This window comes from Gavia stellata, chromosome 28 (genome assembly GCF_030936135.1).
Source record: "Gavia stellata isolate bGavSte3 chromosome 28, bGavSte3.hap2, whole genome shotgun sequence".
Classification (NCBI taxonomy): domain Eukaryota; kingdom Metazoa; phylum Chordata; class Aves; order Gaviiformes; family Gaviidae; genus Gavia; species Gavia stellata.
This window is the reverse complement of record NC_082621.1, coordinates 2,238,350-2,259,759: the sequence shown is the minus strand read 5'-3', so window position 1 is coordinate 2,259,759 and position 21,410 is coordinate 2,238,350. Positions and strand designations below refer to the sequence as shown.

At 39.7% G+C, this 21,410-nt stretch overlaps 1 protein-coding gene across 1 annotated transcript in view; it reads right to left on the bottom strand.

Annotated features, from left to right (window-relative positions):
* Window positions 1-21,410, bottom strand: part of NPEPPS (aminopeptidase puromycin sensitive) — a 39,447-nt gene that overhangs the window by 3,317 nt on the left and 14,720 nt on the right. Inside the window, exons 3-21 of the mRNA XM_059830333.1 lie at window positions 18,311-18,388; window positions 17,132-17,253; window positions 16,115-16,222; window positions 14,975-15,175; window positions 14,430-14,526; window positions 14,291-14,324; window positions 12,756-12,870; window positions 9,972-10,136; window positions 8,774-8,878; window positions 8,409-8,469; window positions 7,473-7,582; window positions 6,774-6,837; window positions 6,033-6,172; window positions 4,363-4,497; window positions 2,702-2,921; window positions 1,916-2,058; window positions 1,055-1,111; window positions 464-571; window positions 50-205 (exon numbers count right to left, since the gene is read on the bottom strand). Of these exons, the coding sequence (XP_059686316.1) occupies window positions 50-205; window positions 464-571; window positions 1,055-1,111; window positions 1,916-2,058; window positions 2,702-2,921; window positions 4,363-4,497; window positions 6,033-6,172; window positions 6,774-6,837; window positions 7,473-7,582; window positions 8,409-8,469; window positions 8,774-8,878; window positions 9,972-10,136; window positions 12,756-12,870; window positions 14,291-14,324; window positions 14,430-14,526; window positions 14,975-15,175; window positions 16,115-16,222; window positions 17,132-17,253; window positions 18,311-18,388 (2,219 nt within the window). The remainder of the gene's footprint in view (window positions 1-49; window positions 206-463; window positions 572-1,054; window positions 1,112-1,915; window positions 2,059-2,701; window positions 2,922-4,362; window positions 4,498-6,032; window positions 6,173-6,773; window positions 6,838-7,472; window positions 7,583-8,408; window positions 8,470-8,773; window positions 8,879-9,971; window positions 10,137-12,755; window positions 12,871-14,290; window positions 14,325-14,429; window positions 14,527-14,974; window positions 15,176-16,114; window positions 16,223-17,131; window positions 17,254-18,310; window positions 18,389-21,410) is intronic.

The following is a 21,410-nucleotide window of genomic DNA, read 5'->3' as shown; positions in this document are numbered from 1 at the left end:
TAGTTTTAGTCACATATGTGAAGAGGACTTTTCTCACAGCTGCACATACCTTTATTAGTCTGGATATTAAGAATCCACCTTGGTATCGATTATAAAGTTCCTCCCAATTGTCCCTTACAAATTTCCAAGCAGCTTTCCTCCCCTGCTTGCTGCCTCCAGCTACTCCACCAATAACAGATACCGTGTCCTGGGGACGTACCTCTTCCTGAAGATGAAAATGTAGAGAAGTATTGAAGACTGTTTCAACAAATACAGCACGTTACCTTTATGCATTTCTACGCTAAATCTGTCAATGATAGCTTCCCCCCCCCCAACCTTTAAGATACAACTCAAAGATTTAATCGTTAAGACTATTCCTCCTATTCTAGGGCGTTGTGTGCGCACAGTGCTCTATCACCAAGTGCTCTGAACACACTTGTCATTCTCACGAGGTAAGGAAGTGGCAGCTTTTCCAATAACTTACTGAAAGTGCAAAGGTGAGAACTTTTTGAATCAGTTCTGGTTGAGAGATGGCTCCAAGAACTCGTTCGATTCGGTTCTTCTCCTCCTGCATGTCTGCTTGCTTGTGAAGCTTCAAAGCCAAAGTGAGTAGTATTAGTGCATGGTATTAAATGCTGACTTCTCACCTAGCACTGCTGAACTTGCTGTATACGCTAGAGCTGCTAGATTAGTCTTCAAGCCTAATATGTGACAAATTGTTCATGAATCATCCTGCAGCTATCCACATTACGGACCTCATTACACGTACAGCAGCAGAAAGTATCATTAGTAATAAACTGATCTTCACCACTGTTTATATAAGGTCAAGTAGGACCGTGCCTCCAAGCAGTGAAAAATAATCCCAAAATGAGAGATGCAACAATCCACTAGATGGCAATTTCACACCACACACGGACCGAGGAACACCAGCATGAAGCCCTGGTGCTCACATCATCTCTAAAACATCGGATTGAGCCTGCGTGCAGATGAACTACATCTTAGAGGAACTTCTAGGGTGGAATTTTTAGTTTTCATTGCATAAGCTGGCAGTGTTAACAACAGAGCGTGCACTCACCTTCAGCATAGTGTCTAAAGTAGTACTATCTCCATGCTTCAAAATAGTTACATATACCTAAGATAGAGCATAAACAAGGAAGGTCCTTCAAAACCCACACTTTTACAAATGCAACAATCAATTTCTACATATTGAGGTTAGATTTCAGACAAGTGAACAGATCTGGAAGATACAGGCACTGATCCCTTCTATGTTTTAAGACTGGATTTTAAAGATGCATCAACTCCTTTATCTCTTCCTCAATTTCAGCATAATTTTGGTAATTTCAACCACAGCAAAACACCAGAACAAGAAATCTTTGTAGCATGCAACACCTAGCTAGTAAGTACTTCACAGATATCAATCCATATCCACCATAGTTAGACTTTGTGCTCTGCAGGGCCAAGCTGACACCTGCAGAGCTCTTCCACGATCCCCGCAGTTTACCACAGTGCTTTTAAACCTGGAGGATATAAGCTGGTCACGGATGGATGTAAATGAGTAGAAGTCAGCTCAGGTTCAGCACTGCACTTGAATAGGCTTCAAAACCCAAAACCCAGCACAATCTAGAGACCAGAGTTGTACTGTGGCAGTTCATTTGGGTACAGCTGGGCTTACTAGTTATGACTAAGTATTGGTCATGACAGATTAGGCTTACTTGATTCAAGAAACACAGGGATGCTTGTACCATGTTCCCCAGTATCATTTTCTTCATAACTGGACTTACCCAACCTCCCACCACCTCTGCCAAAACCAGTTGTTCTGAAACTTTGACACTGGTTTCCTCTAGCTTCCCTATTCTTGGAAATACAAGAGTTCAGTACACAGAGTGCTAAGTGAGTGGGGACAGACTTTTGGGAACCAAAATTTACAATAACCTACAGGACTCCTCAGATCAGCTGACAGAATATGTTTTCCTTCCACATGGTCCTTAAATCGGCGTCGGGCTTCTTCTAATGTTGCCTTGTGCCCAGCTTTTCCTAGTTTGCCCAAGACCAGACCTCTCAGAAGGGCATCTAGATGACCTAATGAGTGAGTAGGAGGAAAAAAAAAAATTAATATTTGGAAACACAATTCAGGAATTAAGTGTTCTTCCACCTAGAGTGATCAGGGCAGAGCTGTATAACAATCCTTCCACATGCTTGAGAATATCTAAAGAAACTAGGCCTTTTCTCACTCTCCCTGGTGCCAGCTGGAGAATACATTGATTTTTTTTTTTTTTTTTTTTTTTTTTTTTACAGCAAGAGGGTCAAGAGATGATTCCAGCCCAAATACAACAGGTAGGCCTCTAACCTGAGCTAAGTCAGTAATATTAACCATTTGCGTCTATAACAGGACTGACTAGGACAAGTAAACATGAACGTACATGGCCTTCCATCCCTGCGGTCTAGTAAGTTTCATGCAGTTGAATAGATGCAAAGATACAGCAGGGAATTTTTATCAGTCAGTGACCAGGTAGGGAAAAGTTTTACCATTTTAACTTGCGCCTGATAACAAAGGGTTGTTTTGGAGTTTTGTGTTTGTCTGGTTTTAAGTATGAAAATACCCCTGAATGCTTACTTCAGACACCTCGTCCTCCCTTCTCTCCCCTTTCCCAAAATCTTGATGGCTTAATTACACATGAGTTTTCCAAAACCACTACTGGATTTCACAGCATAAGTTTCCTACCCTCTCCAGGTTTGGGGTCCCATCCCAGTCTCTCCCCTATTGGTGAAAAGACATCTTTCACGAACACCTGGATTTCCTCATAGAAGTCTGTGTGGGACAAGAGAGTTGAGAGGATCCCCAGGTTACAGCTGAGGTCGCTCCACACAGTATAATTGGGCTCATTCACAAAAGCTTCCATGACTTTTAGAACCTCTACAGTGCTAATGATTCCAGCTCGGGCCTGGGAGAGGAAGAGACACAGATTAATCTTACTTCCAAACAGAATTAAGACGTTTAACAGCTCATCACATCATTTTTACAGTTGTTCCTGTTCAGTCTGCACACCCTGCACATAAATTCTATTTTCTGTGTTATGGGGTTCTGCCAAGGTGAGTTAACACTAGTCAAAGCACCTTTGCTGTCTGCTCACGGCACACAATGCTTTTTATACACAGGTAAGCACTTTACAAGGAGACAGCTATGTAATTATAAGCACATTTTGCAAACAAGAAACAGACAAGGAGATTAAGTGACTTAAGAGAATTGCAGCAACGCTGGCAAGAAAAAGCAAACCCCCGGAGTTATTCTCAGCCAGATACTACACCCACCAAAATCTTATTTTAACTACAAACTGTAAAGATTTAGAGATTTAATTTTTGCTCTTCATTAAATTGAGTGTAAAACTGCAGAAGTAATTTTTTCTTCCTGCTTCCCCTGAATTAGTACAAGAAGTATTGCCTTTCCACCTCTGCCATGAAAATTTTCTATTAACGGCTTCACAGCATCATGAAAACACTTCTATGCTTAGTGCAGTTGATAATACCTACAGTAGGCATCTCCAACCAGATTGCTCAGATTTTTGTTAATCTGGAACCAGACCAGTAATTTATGGTACCAGAAAAGAGGTAAAGATCAATTTTTATTATGTAAGTATGTTTACCTATGATAAAAACATGATTAAAACTGAAACCAAAATAGGAGTCTAGCACAATGCTCCTACATGTGTTATTTGCTCAGGTTTTTTGTCCCATTAGTCTTGCAATATTTGGGAAATGACTCAGGCTACAGTTTCAATCCCTTCAACTAAGCCATGACAAGAGTTACAAGCTTTGAAGCTAGAGAGGCAGGGTATCAAACCCACATTTTTAAAAGTTTCCATATACTTGCTGACTAGCAAGAATAAGAAAGTGCAATCTGAAATACAGAGTACGGTAACTAATTGTTCAGAGCTAGCAACACCTCCTTTGGGGGTAATCCCTTGGTTTTCAACAGTAAGAATCCCCAACAGCCACGTCCTCCAGTGGAAGACAGTTTTAACAAGCCCAACTGAATAAAGCACGTGGTGCTGATAGTATTTGATAAAGTCATTGAGGGGATCATTAAAATATCTTTATTTTGATGAGTTAGAAGAAAGCAAGTTCTCAAAACACTTAATTTTGTAAAAAAACCTATAGTATAATACACCCCTACAGAGAACAGCGCAAGAGGAGTTGGGCAGACTGCTTCCATAGGGTTTAAGCCTTATAATACAGGTTAGAACTTGTCAGGCTAATTAATAGCTAGATGTATGCCGTAATCCCAAAGGCACTTTGCCTCCAGAAACTGAGACTGACTCTTCAGACACCGATTTCTGCAGTTACTGTAGCTCTCATTATTAGACAGAATAGTAAAGGGTTGCTTACCAGAGAGAAAAGATCATTCTGCAGGCCAAGCCTGTCCACAGGGGGTAGGGAGAGGTCTTTGATCGCTGGTATTAAACTCTCCAGCATGTCGGGGCTATACTGAGTACGGTAAAACCCTACTGTTCCAAGGTTTAACTGAAATGTACCAGAGGAATAAAAAATTAAAAGTAAGGAACAAATAAGGAAATGCTTTTTTATTTTTGAACCCCTAGAAATTTCTCAAAGCATCACAGTACAGAGAAGTCAGTCACTATCATCTAAATAGAAAGGAAAAACAAATCATAAGTAAGGGAGAAAGACTGAAGATTTCAAAGAAGAGCTGCTCACTAAGGGGTATAGAAGGCAAGAGAGAGCTGACATAAAGAAACAGAGGCTAGAGCTAAAACTAGGAGCAAGGAGAAAAGAGAAACTTGTCTTCTAGGAGTATCTCCTACCTGAAGTAAGGGTAGTCATGCACTGAGAAGATAAAACTGGAGACTGCAGGTGCTAGAATCTTAACTTTCATAACCTCTCTCCCACAACCTGCTCCATTCGATTTTGACAGAGAGAACCATATTCTTAAGAAAGGAGAGCAAGCACCTCTGCCCAGCATAAAAGCAAGTCACGGTCAGTAATCTTGATGAACTACACTGGCTACACGCTGCTACCTACTAGCATTTTAGTGTAGATGGTCAAATATTGTGGTCGGTTGAACAGCAGTACCTGGCATAAACCAAAAAATGTTGCTGAGCTCATCAGAAGTCACCCCCTTTGCTGCTGATTTTGGTCAGTCCAGTTGCCAGTCCTCAGGACTATGGCACTAACTAAAAACCTCACAGACTGACAACCTTTGCAGCCAGCAGTCCCACAAATTCGCCTCAGATGAGCTGGATTGTTGCCTTCTCAGGCAGAAATGTCAAACTTCACCCTCATTTAGACAGGGCATTTTCAGAGTTGTTCATTCATTCCATGTCCCTCTCTGTTACCAGGGAGGACCCAGACAGATATGGTGATTCATGAGAATACGCAGGCCTGACAGCTGGAATGCCCGTGTTAGTTAAATAGGAAGATTTGATTAATATTTAAAAAATGAGACTAACCCTTAATGTTATTCCATGGAGACATCTTTCAGAGTACAGCTCCAGCTTGGAAACAATTACTCTTCAACCTCAGTAGTTCATACAGCAAGTCCCAGCTAGTTGCTGTCTTTCAATTTTTAAATTCAGTTTGACTGGTGTCTGCAGGACACTGCAACAGTGGTTTTTTTCACTTGCAGATTTGTACTTGACTGGCAATAACCAGTAGAAAACCTTCACACTAATGAAAGATAAACAGGACTATATTTGCTCGGGATGGACTTTAACTAAACTGGGGTTGCCATGGGATACCAAAAAAGCCACTACATTTCAGCTCAAAAGCTGCTTCTAATTGCACACTGTTTTTCTGGGCTTGGACTCTTAAAAGGTTCACGTTTACATTGTCTAGACTACTTGTGGAAGGCAAAGAACTACACGAAGCAAGCATTATAGAGAGGAGACAATATTCAATAGCAGCACAGAGAGGCCCCTCCATAAGAAATACAAGATTGCAAGGGGAAAGGAAAAAAAAAAGAGAGAGGAAAATGAAATGCAAGGGAACATTACAGTGACAAACTTATTCCCAGTAATATGTTCTCCTTTGTGACAACTCACCTTCACCCACTGGTCTGGTTTGATGTCTTTCAAAACCAAGGTGAGCTCTGGTTTGTCCATTAGTATTTGCATTTTGGCACAGGTGGGGTCATCACTCGTACAAATACTTATGGGGACCATCCACATGGGGAAATCCTCCCCTAAAAGAAGAAACAATAAAAAGGAAGGCCTAAGGAAAAAAAAGTATGCACACAACACTGAGAAACTCTGCCTGATGTTCAAACAAGTTTCAGCAGCAGTTTAAGCAAAGCTAACTTACATTTAAATCTAAAAAGGCACAAATCTGAAGGAAAACAGCAGTTCTAGAGTTAAAAAACAAGAATCTCTAAATCACCTTTCAAGCCAAACATTTTAATTTCCCTAAGCCTGGAAGATGGGTTGAATCTGTGTCTTAAGATAGAGCTGGCTTCCATACAAGGCATTTTTGTTTCAGCAGTACTATAAAACCAGCAGCTTACAGAGCTCCTCAGATGGCAGCACTGGCCTTAAACTGGACATGAGAAGAGAAGCATCTCAGAATGAAAACTGAACCAAAGACTGCAGATGAATGCTGTTCTCCATGCAAGGAGGACATGGAAACCACATGTGTGAGAGCATTCAACCTTAGATTTTCTGAAGTTTTAACTTAAGCACCTGAACTCAAGCAGAGCACCTGCCTGCTCTGCAGTGCATCTCTCAAAATTGCTGCCATTGCATGAAAAGCAACAAACACTCCACTCCTGCTCTTAACACTCATCTTACCAGTATATGGTCCACTGGCACAGAATTTCTTCTGGACTAACTTCAACACTTTGTCATCTTCTTGCTGAGGAAAAAAAAAAAGAAAAGAAAAAGAGACAGAAAGGAATTATCAGAACATCTAATCTCAACTTCTGTGTATCACAATACATTCATGTGCCCTCTGTTAAACGGAGTAACTTGTATTCTCCTCCTGAAAAAGGAGCTACCTCAAGAATCATTCCAATGCATTAATCACTGTTACTGTTAAAACACACATGCTGTCTTTCTCATTTGAATTTGTTGTCTGTCTTCAGCTTCCAGCCAGTAATCACCACTCAACCCTGCAATCGTGTAGAATAAGGATAATTAAACTGGAGTGAGAAGCAAAACGTGTGGCAAGGGGAGCTAAGTCAGATATTCCCTCCCCCCAACACACATTTCACACAGAAAAAGCAAACAGGCTACGTCAGCAAACTCCAAGCACATGACCTAGAGTGCTTGTGGAATAACTCCAGATTGCTTTGCACTACGTTCCTCAAGTGAGCTGCACTTCCCCTCCCTTCAGAAACGGATCTGTCACTAAACAAAGCAACTCACTGTACTGCCTCCTGATCAAAGGGAAGATTTTAAATAATAGGATACTACTAAATTTGATCCCAAAACACAGTTAAAGGCAGAAGTTTTGATCTGAAGTACTGAAAAACGCACAGTTACATTTACCTGTTCAGCTTCCACATAAATGAGCGGAAATCCCATTTGCTTGGTCCATGTATTCATCACAGCAGCAATAGGTTTACCACTAGCTTTTTCCAGGCTTTCCCAGAGGTCCTCTGCAGAAGAAAAGTCTGACTAAGGACTCCCAGAGTCTTGACATGTCAGACGCTATTAAGGACACTAATGGGCACTGGAGGGTGAGAGGCTGTATTATTACTCCAGTTTGCCCTTCGTGTTTTGGGTTGTGTTTTTATCAAATTGTAACAGATGCTAGGCAATAGAAAGGAAATAGCTTAAACCACTTGTGGGGTAGAGAGGGGAGAAGAAAGCTTCTTTACTACCAAAAAAAATTGCAATCAGTACACATTGTGATAAAGCATAATAAAAACGAGCATTAAATATTCCAAATGGCAAGTAGAAGAATCTTTTCCTTAAGTTTTTCATATATTATGCCAAAAGAGCTGACCGAACAACATGGACTGGTTTTGGCTGATAGAGCATGATGTTCCACTTCCACATTTATGCCTGATACACAAAAAAAGGCTTCAGTAAAGAAAGCGCTATGAGATGTTAGACAAGACTTCAAACTGTTTAATCACACATGCAATCAATACTGCAAAAGGAAGCTTGCAAAAGGCTTACTTGGCAAATCAACATACTCTATTTCTAAATTAGATTACTACGCAGATGTGGTTATCAACGGTAAATGCAGCCCTTTCGGATTACCTCAGCCACATACTCCTGAGATAGAGAACGCCTAGAGATGCTGAACTCTGGCTGTGCAGCGGACACATTGTATGAAACTGGAAACAAGCCAATTATTTCCTTGCATTTCCGTTCTCTCAGGTGGAAAACACAGCTGTTTAAGAATCTGTCACTTTAGCACTAAAAATTCTGTCTCCAGAAAACACTTTTCTGAAGCATATAATAACCACCAGTTACCTGTAGCGGCGTTCTTCTGCTGGAACTTCGTTAAATATAAATTCATTCCTTTCCGAAAGTCCTGGGAACATACAATTGAATTTGTAATGGCACCAGAATGGAGGTCCTTTCTAACCACCCTCTGCACTGCATTTATATTCAAGAATCAGCCAAGTAATCTTAGGATCAGTATGTACATCTGTAACTCCTTCCATATTTTCCTACTATCTTATTTCTCCTAGGTAAGTTTAAATAGAGCCCAAATACAAATTGGAGAAATTTTCAAAATAGATAATACATAGATTTAAATATTTTTTTAAACGGTATTTTTAACTGTAAAAAGATTTGACAATCTACATTTGGCTTTTTAACAACAATCTTTTTACCTCATCACCAATGTAATCATGTAGCATTCGGATTACAGATGCTCCCTTGCTGTAAGAAATAGCATCGAATATTTCATCTACTTCGGATGGATGGCCAACACTAACCTGTGGTAAACAGGATAATTAACAGTGAGAACAATTTTAACTGCCATAAGATTTTGATTTTGCTTGTTCTACTGTTTAAGGAGCTGACTTTTCTCACTGAAGAAAGTGCATGCATATCCATCACTAAATTGTCTTAGTGGAATCTCTGCACCCAGTCAATTAAACTTATTCACAACTGGCTGGGTTAGGATTGGTTTATAGGTTAGACTTACTTTAACTTAGGTTTTGGTATTTGATTAAATAGACTTGGGGATCTTGCTTCAGCCCTTTGGTTCAACACTTACCCAAAAGCAAAAAAAAACCAGTGGAAGTTGTTTCATTCTGGGACAGCAAACAATACATACTCAGGAAATGCACTCAATGAGTAAGTCACTCTAAAATGACCTGTTGTACAAAGCAAGGTCATCTCCCAACATCTCTTACATCAAACATTTCCTAAGCCATCTGAAAACTTGTCCATGGCGATCTCCAGGAATTACAAGGGAGTCTTCTTTCAGCATAGGTCCCAGTTTTGCTGTAATTGAGCTCGCTGCTGCTGCGTTCTCTTCACTGAACTACTGCCGTGTCTCCAAAGCATCAAGCCCAGCTAGATCCTACTTAGATCCTGTCTGCGTCACACTCACAGTTTTGCGAGTACGACACAGAAACATCCGAGGTGGCCTCAGATGGAAACTAGTACAAGCCCAGCAAAGTTTGGTAGCTTGGGCTCTGGGCTATGCTGCACTTTGTTTTATGTTATTGAACACTGAAATAAGTCCGTAGCTACTTCACTGTGCTCAAGGGCCAGAAAACTACCCACTTCGATCAGAAACCAAAACAAAACCACGAACAATGATGAGTTTTCATCACAACTTTACCATTTCAAGTCAGTAGAGCAGAAAAACTCCAGAAGCCGCCATATTCAGACCCTCAAACTTCACCTCTGAAATACTAATTCCAGTAGAGGAAAATCCACAAAGTCTAAATGCAACCTTAGCTTTTCCTTTGCGTCATGAATGACTGCAAAATTCCCTTTTTTCTTAATAGGAAAAAAGCTTACACCCAAGCTGGCAAGAAAAAGAGGGAGACAATCAATAGCAAAGACAGAACTTACTTCAATAGGATGGCTGTTATCTAAGGCATCAAGCTCTTGAGCTCGTGTGTAATCAGCAGAAACAAACTGAGTCCAGATATCGTACTCTGGGAAACAGTGATCTACACATAGGTACTCAATCCAGGAGGCAAATCCTTCATTCAGCCAGAGATGGGTCCACCACTCCTGGAAAGATAAGAAGGCAGAATAAAGAACAATATTCCAAGAGCTTCATTTAATCAACAAGAAGTTTCCAGCAAAGATAAGCTGTTAATGGCCTAGTTTAGTACAAATCAGAGAAACAGGTTAACACTTGTAAGCACAAATTCCTCACTATAAAGAAGTCATTGGCCCAGGAAGAGTAATCAGCACCCTATAACTGTCTTCCCCTCTGTCTTAAGTTTTAGAAACTCTGCAAGGAGAACTGCACCAGGTACAAATGAAATTCCCGGAGACTAGACTAGAGGTCAGAGCAGAGCCACTGAGGGAACAGCCATGAATGTTACCTAGACTAGGGAGAAGGGTCAGCGACATGCAAGGCCCCAGTTCAGTAAAGCAGCAGAATTGTGGGCAACACAACGACAGTGTCTTTTTCAAACTGTATAGCAGCAGCTGCAGAAGACTGATTTTGTTTGGGTTTGTTTTTTTGCTAAAGAGCATGCTTACATAAAGGAGAAAACCTAGAATCTGAAAAAGTGTTCCAGACTATGGAAACCTGAAATCTAGTAAAAAGTTAAAAGCTGTTTCTCACCAGCCAAAGGTGGGCTTTGTTTTTTCAAGATAAGAATGTTACATTGACATTTTAAAATTCTTCCCTTCATTTCTAATATTTAACTGAAGCAGGCAAGATAAGGAAACAAGCTACGGATACTGAGGAAGAAAACACCCTTTTTCATAACTGCACTTACCAACCATTCTTTAAATGTAAATGGGGTTGTTAACTCAGATGAGCATGGCTATGACGATATGGGCCCTTAAGTAAAAGAAACTGAACAGGATGTAGAAGCAGTCCAGTAAGCTGTTCTACAAAGAACTACTGCTTCTACTATGAATGAAACATTTACCCCAGGGAGGGTGGAATTTCAATAAGGAAAGCTGTTACTGAAACTCTACACAGATAAGCCCTGCTTTATTTTTAGAGTGGAGACTATCCAATTTTCTTTTACATTTCTGATCACATCTGTTTCCAAGACAAGGTTCCAATAGATACAGATTGGGGCCAAAGGATTAATGCAACTGCAAAATAGATTCTTGGGCAATTAGGTTGGACTTCTAAATCTTTTCACCTCCCTGTTTTTCTCTCTTATCCCACTAGCAACCTAATTGCTCACGAATCTGTTTCTTCCCCTGCAAGTATTCTGATTTCATTTATCTTTGCTACAGAAGACCTGGCATATTGTGCTGGCCAATAAGATCTGGTACTGGCAAACTAAATCAGTGATGCTACTGAGGCTTTCTGCTGTGCTGTATGCACCTCAGATCGTAGAGGAGAAAAAGCTGATTTTCTGGACATTGAGAATTAACATTGGAATGTCTTTTTGTATTTCACAGTTACATCACAGAATGTAAAATAATAGCCAAAGAGAAAAAATTCTTAAAGGTAATTTTTGGAAGACCTAGAACTTCAAAAGGAAAATAAAAAGCTAATTCAATATAAATTTTAGGAACTCTTGTAAATGAGACTTTCTCAAGCTTACTGCCACAGTTCTCAACGGTCAGAAGGACCACGAGTGCTTCGTGGGTCACTGATGGTCCCCAAGGCACTTGCTGGCATCCTACAGTGTTGTCTAGTCACATGATGCTGGCTCTCCTTGCTTCCAGCTGCTCAACTGTACTAAAAGCTAAAAATACATTACTTTTCCATTTAAATATTGTGTTGCTTTCCCACCTGTGCTACCCCAAACAGGAATGGACACAGTTGACTAGATTTTAAGAGGCACAGCACTGTGGAAAAATTTGAGAACCTCTGCTTACTGTTATAATTAATATTTACGCTGGGGTTTTTCCTCTATTCACTCACACTTCATTTAGGCAACCTAAAAGCCAGAACAATGCAGATTTGGGGCTCCAGAAGCCATGCTCTTTTTGCGAAACACAGTGGTTTCTTACAATATAAGAAACTTCCTACCCTGGGAAATATTTGGATTCAAGCATCTGTTTGCAGGTTTTCGGGAAAAGGAATGTCAGATCTAATTAACAGAGTAAGCTGAAGCCATTTATTAACAGCAGAAGCTCTGACAGATACAGGTTTCAGTTTTTAGCACTAAATGGAATTTACAGATTTCAGTCTTGATGCCTCAGATACGCTTTTATTCCCACCAAAATGGGAATCAACCATCAACCATCAAACCATTCAGCTGGCTCCCCATATATCCAAAGTAATTCATATGAGTGACTATTGAGCAACTTTTCAGCTACTGAACTAGAACAATTTGCAACGCTGAGCTGCTACCGATACACCTGCTTGGTATGAAAGCCTGATGAGTGAATCATGCCTACCTGAAAGGAAAACAGTGGATTATTGCTTCTAAGTAATCTGACTAGCCAAAATAATTTCCATGGAACACCTGCTCAACTCTAACTAGGACTATATTCAAACAACTGAATGTTACTTCACATAGAAAAGATCTAGGAATACTTCTAGAGAGCATGCTAGTAAAGAACAAAATAGTAATAAAGCACTATTTAAATATTTAGATTTTTTATTTTAAAGATAGCATGTCTGCTATTAAGGGGCACTTGAAATAACACATGATATGAAGCACATGTCAAAGAAAACTAGAAAAACTTGTAACTGTTAGATACCATGGTCACAAGGTTTCCAAACCACTGATGGGCAAGTTCATGTCCTACAACCAGAGCAACCCACTGGCGAGATGAAGAACAGGAATTTTTGGGGTCAATGAGCAATGCAGTCTCCCTGTATTTAAGAGAGAAAGATAACTGAACAGAGTGGTACGTGCCTAGGGAAAAAACACACTCAAAAGTAGGTTAAATTACCTAAGCAAGCTAAAAAGTGTTCAGTACAACTGAAAAAAAATGAAAGCTATTTCAGTTTAGACATTAAATTATTTTGGTAAGTTCCACAGCTGTTGGAATGCTTTGGAGCAATAATTCCTTATGGCATGCAAGAAGGCAAGTGCAAAAACCCAGGCAGGAACAAGGAAGTTTATCCTTTATTTATAAAATAGCTCACCTACATATCTAGGAACCTTAACTGTAACTCCCTTTGCACTGCATGATGTATGCACAGCAAGTCTTCTCTGCCTCCCTCATCCCCAAAGGAATTCCAACTCTTCCAAGTGCACAACCAGCCGTGTTACACTCGCCACTGCAGATGCACAAGATTCTCCACACAGGGCACACACGCACGTGCTCCCTAGCTCAGGCACACAACCTTCCACTATAAACACCCCTGTCATAGTCAGGACTTAGTGGGTCAGTCAGAAAGGACTTCTGGACTGCTGCAACTCAAAGGGGAAAAACGTGCATCTCAAAACATAGATGGTGCCTGCAGATTATGCCAACCTTCTGTCCCCAAAGGGATAAAGCAAGCGTGCCAAACTGAGCATAAGGGGGGGAAAAAATTAACAGCACAATTAAGAAAGCTTTCCAAAAATTCTACTCATCCAGGACAAATTTTTTTTTCCCACAGGGAATAAAATACCAGATTTCATCAGAATTGCGATAAGCAGACAAGTAGATTTTAAACCTGGGCTCAAACTTCCATTTCAATTTTTTAAGGCCAAATTAAAAGTTTAGCAGAAGAAATTAAAACCATTTCAGGATTTAAAGTCCAAAGCTTACAAGACCAATGTCGTACAAAATGAAGGAAAAATCATTCTAACAATGAGCACAGATAATGTAATAATATCAAGCAAAAGTATAAAAGCTTGATCAGAGGAACAAAAAAAACTGAAAAGGAAGGCAAGTTAATATTTTTGATTTCCCCATATCCACATGGTTATACTGTGGTTGCTAAATTTACCAACTTGCCTACAACATAAAATAAGAAATTCTTCCAGCTGTGTCAGTAAGTATGTAACTTCTATGGGGAAAAAAAGCAGCCAAGAAAGTTCTCTTGTAGAACAGGCAGTGCTGCCAGACACTTAAAAATCTCACACCCTTGGACAGTAGTTGTAATAGCTCATTCCTAAGATTTGTACAATAATGCACGCTGCTGCAGAAGTTAAAATTATCCAAATCGAAGCAAGAGTTGAAGGTATTTACTCAGTCTTATTTGGGATGATACCAAATAATTACAGCTCCCTAAAACTAATCCAATTACTTCCGAGAATTAGTGAACAAAGAGGGGGAAAGACAGTATTTTAACAGCATACCTATAAGTAACAAGGCCCCAGTTCTCCATGGCACCTTTATAAAATAAATACAAAGGTTTATTGATATTGATACACACCTCTTCCTAAATGTTTAAAATTCAAATAAAATACAGTTCATCAATAAAGTGAGTTACTTTACCAGCGGCAAAGTCTGCAATAGCTATGAGATCAATTTTAGGAAGAGGGTAAGGAACATTGAAGTAGTCCTTATAAAAAGGCAGAGTTTTAGCAGCAACCTGTAAGAAATAAGAGGAGAAATGTTAACTTGGAACAATTAGTAAAACTTGAAAATTTATGACTGAAACTAGCCTAAGAAAGCAGCATACACAAGATTTCTTCCAGAAGACCCATTTCCAGCTTCCAGAGCACAATGGTTTGGAAGACTCCCATCCCCTTTTTCTCCCAGGCTGTAGCTTACCCTTCAGTACTTCTCATCATCTTTGGACCAAAGTCCCCATCACCAAATCAGAACTGAATTAAACTGTATGTTTTCATCATCATAGACATTAGTTGGTCCACAACTGAAATTCTGTTTAATGTCAAGCCCAGTCTCTCCGAGCCATGGAAGCAAAAAACACCCTCATGAGCTTTGCAAGGATTTAGGTGACTGAACAGAAGAGAGAACTATGTCCAGCCTGTCGGAGATCGCTACAGCAATAATGGTGTCACCCTGAGCACATTTACCTCTAATGCAAACTTTCCTTGTTCCGCTTTGCCAACAGGAGTGTAAACACGCACTAAGACACCATCAAGGGACCTGGCCTCTACGAAGTCATATTCTCCCACCACAAACGCTACAAGATACGTCGACATTATAGGCGTGCGAGCAAACTTCACTTCCACCAGATTTTCATCATCTGGGTACGGCTTCCGGTCAATGACATTCTTTCAACATAAAAGGGAATCAGTTAGTTTCATGGAAGTGAAACTGTATTACACAATACATTTGACTAACTATTCCATCATTATGAGTCATGCATTTAAAATGAAAGGACGTCTTTTATGATTTTAAAATACAGATCACAATGCAGTTCCCCTCCTAACTAAAAATGCCCTATCACACACAGAGGTGTACTTTCATAATATATAAGTTATATTCCATTAATGCAAAGGCAGCTGAACACATCAGCTATCAGCTGCTGTCTTTCAAAGAGAGTATTACCCACATGCCAATAAGGCATCAGGCTTTCACTTTAAATTCTGAAACAGAAACTGTAACCATGTGGTCAGTGGGCAAGGCTAGGCTTCACAGGTAACTATGAAAGTTAGCTACTGGAATAAAAAAAGGTCTATTTTTAAACTGATTTGCTCTTCTCCAGCAACACTATCTAGAAATACATGCACCATATTTGAAGTAGCGACCTGAAAATGGCCACTTGTATTTGTGACAGAGGTACTTCTACTTGCACATTTTATCCCAGTTCTGGTCAGAAATTCTCTAGAGCAGATAACAGGCTTATTTATCTCAAGTGCTTAGGTAGCTATAACAGCTACATAAACACACAATGGCTTATTTTTTTTCCAGTCACTCTTAATCAAGCAGCACGTGGCTTGACATATGCTAAGACTTTTTTTTTTTTTAAATCACCACCACTGTGGTTTGTACAACTTGTTCAGGTTTTGTGCTAGCATCTGACATCACAATATCATCATTTTAAAAGCGCTCTCAATTTATTGCAGCTTAGTAATAGCTAGCAAGACAGCCTATACTCCTAATTCTGTCTAATTACCAAGATGCACTATTAACTATTAACTACCAAATAATCATCTGGTGTTATTACAGCTTTATTTAAAACACTGTTTACTTGCACATCAAGAACTTACCATATTTGACAAAGCTACTCTGTCTTTAGGAACCACCAAAGAAATATCAAATGTTGCCTTAATAGCAGGCTCATCCCAGCAAGGGAAAGCTCTACGAGCATCAGTAGCCTGAAGGAAATAAGAGCATTAAACAAATAAATCACAAGAGACCGTGGCAATAAAACACACACAAAAATTTACAGGCAAGAAGTTGGGTGAATGATGGCTAGTCACTGGTGTAGAGTCTCTTCATTGACACTCTTGACCTCCACATTAGAGCATTTTATTCTTACTGTGGTAACTTATTTCACTCTTGGTTTAAAAAAAAAAGTGCAGCTGAAAAGCACTCTCTGCTCTGATGGAATTCTACAGTCTGAGCAAAATTTAGCAGAGTCATGACAAGAGCAAAGCTCAGTCATGTGAAAGCAGAGAGGGCACCCAGGCGTTCACAGACCGTACACACAAGACCACCTATTTATATTGTCAGTAGACTGCACCCAAGAAATGTTCTATTTGTATGAGGTAAATACTCCATGTTTTTATGTAACCAGGCAGACAACTATGAAATTACAGTATGGTATAAAATTCTGTCATTATGTCCAGGGTTTACATAATACTTGAGACAGTATCTGGCTCACATTTTGGATGTCATTAAGACACTGAGATAAAGGCAAAGTGTCCTATTAAAAAAATTAATATACTTCATAAAGGAAAGTTATACAGAGGTATTTGACCACATCTAAATAACGAGCTGTTCTTAAACATTGCAGCAACTGTATATATACGATGCATCACACAGCAGCATAATCCTTGGCTGGGGAATCTGCCAGATCCAGAACTTACTGACCTTGAAGTCACAATGTAAAGGCTGCTTTTAGTATTACCCATCCACACTAAGAGCAAGAAGCAAGTAAATATGGATTTTTGACATTTACCCAGAGGGTATAGCTAAAGCTAGGTAATCGTGTCTTTCCTTCTTCTAAGCATAAATCCTATATTAAGAATGACATTCCCTGAAAACAAAAATATAGCCCATACCTCAAACTGAGTGACAGCAGCATAGCGTGTGTCTCCAGTAGGGGTGGTATATTTACTTCGGTAAAAACCTTTCATTTTATCATTCAGCTCCCCTACAAAGTCTATCTTTAGCGTCCCAGTCCCTGTAACAGAAACAGATGGGACATTATTATTTGCATGTGCCAAACAGAACATTTATTTGGTCTGGGCCTTCAGGACAGGATACTCAGCTGGCCCACTGCCCTTCTGAAATAAGATGTCCCTTCAACTCATGTCCACCCACCACTTTTTTGCCAGCCTCCCTCAAACCCTTCACTCTCCTTACACTAAATAAGCTCCAGCAGAGCAATGCAGGCAAAGCCAGACTCACCACAGCACTTTAGTATTGATCGGAGATCAGAGGCTGCTGCAGTACTCACTCTTGCCTTCTAAACACAATGCAATAACCAGGAGAGACCTACCTTAAGCCATTTGAGAAGTCTGATCCTACAATCCTTACCTTTGAGTAGAGTTTGCAAAAATATAGGGTGGCTACTAAGTAATAAGAGCATCCTATGAAATCTACTACAACAGCCAAGATGGAGCGCTGGCTGCGTTCAAGCTCGTAAGTCAATTAATCTCAGGATTTATTCTGCCCTCGATGTCTCAGTGCAAAAGGGGAAACCTGATCTTGATCAGAGAGGCAGCATGCCAATATCCCACTGAATGAAACACTGAAGTTTTATCACCCTAGAATCTTTATATTTGTATTCGTCAAGATGAAATAAAACTGCTTTATTCAAGTGGAGGAGCTGAGTTTCAACTGACAAACTCCTCAGAGCAAAAACCTGTAGCAGTTTCAAAAGAATTAGTACACTGACACCTAGGAAAATACTGCAGTAATTCAGATTAGCTCATTCTCGGTAAGAGGAAAACAGATTGTCAGTATCTAACATAAACAGCTTCTGAGCCTAACTCCCAATAGCAGGTAAATAATTAGAGTCATCTCAGGTGCTGGAAGCAAACATCACCATTAGTGAAACAATATTTTCAATTCCAGAGGCTCACAAAGTGACTTATAGTGGACAGACTCCCCAGGGAGCACTACATTCGCAGCCAGAAACCTCAGGGAAGACAGAGATGTCCTACTCCGGCTTTTTTAAGTGCAAACGTCTTCAACACATGGTTGAAGCAAGTAGAAAGCATGAAAACAGCTCTTACCTTTCTGAAGAGTACTGGGAAAGGAGAGTGTAACTTTTTCATCCTCATTTTGATAGTTGAACCCTGTGGCATGTACCTCTGAAACAGAAAAACAGACTACTTTGTTCAAAATAAGCCCTAGAGATGTTTTTGTAACTCATGAGCATTTAAAATGAACTAAATCAGCTGAATCCAACATGCTGCAGTTACTGAACAAATCAACGAAGATTTCATATAATCACAAATGATATAAATTCAAGCAACCAAAGAAATGTCAGAGTTCAATGTTATATTATCTTGCTTCAGACAACTAAATCTACCACGTTTACATCAGACTATACAGACTCAAGGCACCACCGCCACACTCCTTCCACCTCTGCCATTCACCCCGTCCATCAGAATGCTTCACTTGTCTATGGCAGGGAAGTCTTCTACTGTGCTGAGTAATGAAAGCTGAACTGTTAAATTGTAAACTTGCAGTAAGAACAGTATCCTCTACAACCCCAGGAATGCTGGTAGCGACTACTACGATCCTGACAAATGGTAAAATATTACAAAAAACTTCCCCTCAATATTAAATGCTTACATCAGTGCAGCAAGATTCTTATTAATTATTCCAAACAGGATGCTTATGATTTAACTAATTTGTGGATCTCACTTTGAAAAGCACACTAATATACACAACAAGGTGGTTTTGTTTGGTTTTAACCACAAAGAAAAACACAATGTTGATTTTATTTAAAAATTGTCTTCAGAATCAAGGACCTACTTTGGAGTTTATATGCCATTCAGCAAGGGCATCCAAAATCGACCAGAATATTAAGCAGTATGGCATTTACACAGCATTGCATCTATTTGTGGATGCAAACATCCAAACTATGAGGCCAAGCTGGATAGATAGGGAGAGGGAATCAGTGCACAGGAATTAAACTGTCCTGTGGCTTAGAGTTAGCAGAGCCCAGAGAGAACACCTGGAGTTGCTTCTTCCTTCCTAATTCATCAAGTCCCACTCGCTACATCCAGGGTGATGTACATTTATGCTCCTTCAACCAAAAAATCTAAAAGAGCTATGTAGGACCTCACTTTGCAAGTTCTGCTACCTGTGTCACTCTATACTCAAGCACTGCAATAACCAGCTATCTTTAAGGAATGCAAATCTGCACCAAAACAAATGAGCAATGCTTTCTACCACACGTCAGCATCTTGAACTACCAAACTTGATAAGCCTGGACACAAGGATACATCTTTCTATGCAAACATACTGATGTATAATTCTAGATTTATAAATACAATAAACATTGTCAGTTCAGTATACTTTTGAAAGGTTCATGAAATGCACAGACAAGTTTAAAGTAACAGCATTCCTAGTACAAGCTGCTTGTCCTATCCCACTTACATCACTCGAATCGAAGACACACCTGGGATACTGAAATGCTAGAAAGTACCTGAAAAGATTGCTAGACCCTTGCTAAATTGACCTAGGAAGAGAGATTCAGTAAATAGCTTCAGTTATCTACTGAAGTAGATACTAGCTTTGAACGGTCACAGAAAAAAGGGCAAAAAGAGTACTGGAAGGTGCTGTGATACATAGAGGTGAACACCCTAAAAGAAAAACGTACTACTATATCAACGTCTTCATTACATGGAATTCTGAATAACAAAGCTTGTTTTAAACAACAATTTAATTTACACAATGACCAGGTTCCATGCTCAAGTATCACTACAAGAATCCAGGTATTCGGTTTCAGAGGCAGCCTCAGCACACTCACAAGATGTTCAGCTAAGTTGTTCCATATGTGACAAAAGTAACTGGAAACATGTTTTTATTTCTATAAAATTTAAAGTGCTATTTATTCCGGAATAGTATGATTTCAGCCTTAAGTCAGAGTTAATACCAACCTCTGCTCACAGAGAACATAAATGTAGAAACTGTATGAATGCATTAGTCTTAACTACTGGTTTCACAGTGCTCTGCTCAGCGTTTAATCGGAATTAACCACCATGCTAGGGTACATAATACATAAATGCTTACAATAAAACAATTCTAGCTGTAAAAAAAAAAATACACTACAGAACCAAATTCAAGAAAAAATTCTTTACAGGATCATGTAGAAGAACTTTAGACTACTAGTCTGCACTGAGGACTTCCAAGATTTTTAAAATCAACTGTAAGAGGGGTGAGATAGACCAGTTAAACAGAATACATGCCAAGGACATCACAATGCCAGCAAGCATTGGGCAACAAGCAACGAAAAATAAAGGTTTAGCTTTTTTTCTTACAACTCTGCGAAATACTGAGGCAGAAAAGGAGACGTTGTAAGAGAGTTGGAGAGAAGATATTCAGGGGAACAACGCTAATGTACATCACACTAGTCTGAAAGTGGGCTTCCCAGCAACAGAGAGGGGAGCTGATTGCTGACTACATCCTTTAGATCCAATGGATTTTGACCCCAGCTATCTTTAGAGTCCAACAGACAACAAACCTGTTGTTCTGCAATAGCATGTTAGTGACCTCGGTCAGAGGGAAGAACGGGCTGAATACCTGTCGGAAATTTATGTCAGCCTGCCTGGGAGGAATCCCGCTGCTGGACAACCTGCAGATGCTGAGCTGTCAGCCTGTGGTCAGAGGCTAAATGAAAACCTGAGAAATGTCTGATAAAAATCAGTACAAGAATGCAGAAACACTCCCCCCGCACGTACTTTAAAATGACCACAGCAAACCAAAAACATTTGTATCTTTTTACAACAATCTGATACTGAAGACAAACAATACCGTGACTTCAGGATCATAGTTCTAACCTACTGAAACTGAGAAATACAGAAGAATGCGTATTATGCAGATCTTCTGCCAAAAGTTGACAATGAATATCAAGTTTCCCCCTCCTCCTCTCCCAAATGTGAAGTCCTCCTAAGTGTATTTGAATTTGTAGCTTCACTACTTTATAACCTTTTTAACCTGTACCAGGAAAGCCATAGGAAAGACACAGGTAAACATTACCAGGGCTAGAAGAAGGTGAAGACCTTCAGTTTTTTCCCCTGCAATAGCCTGCGAAAGCATCTTAACACACTGCAGAAAGCAACCTTGTTTCAAAGAGCTTCTCAACCTTAATTTTACAGTGTT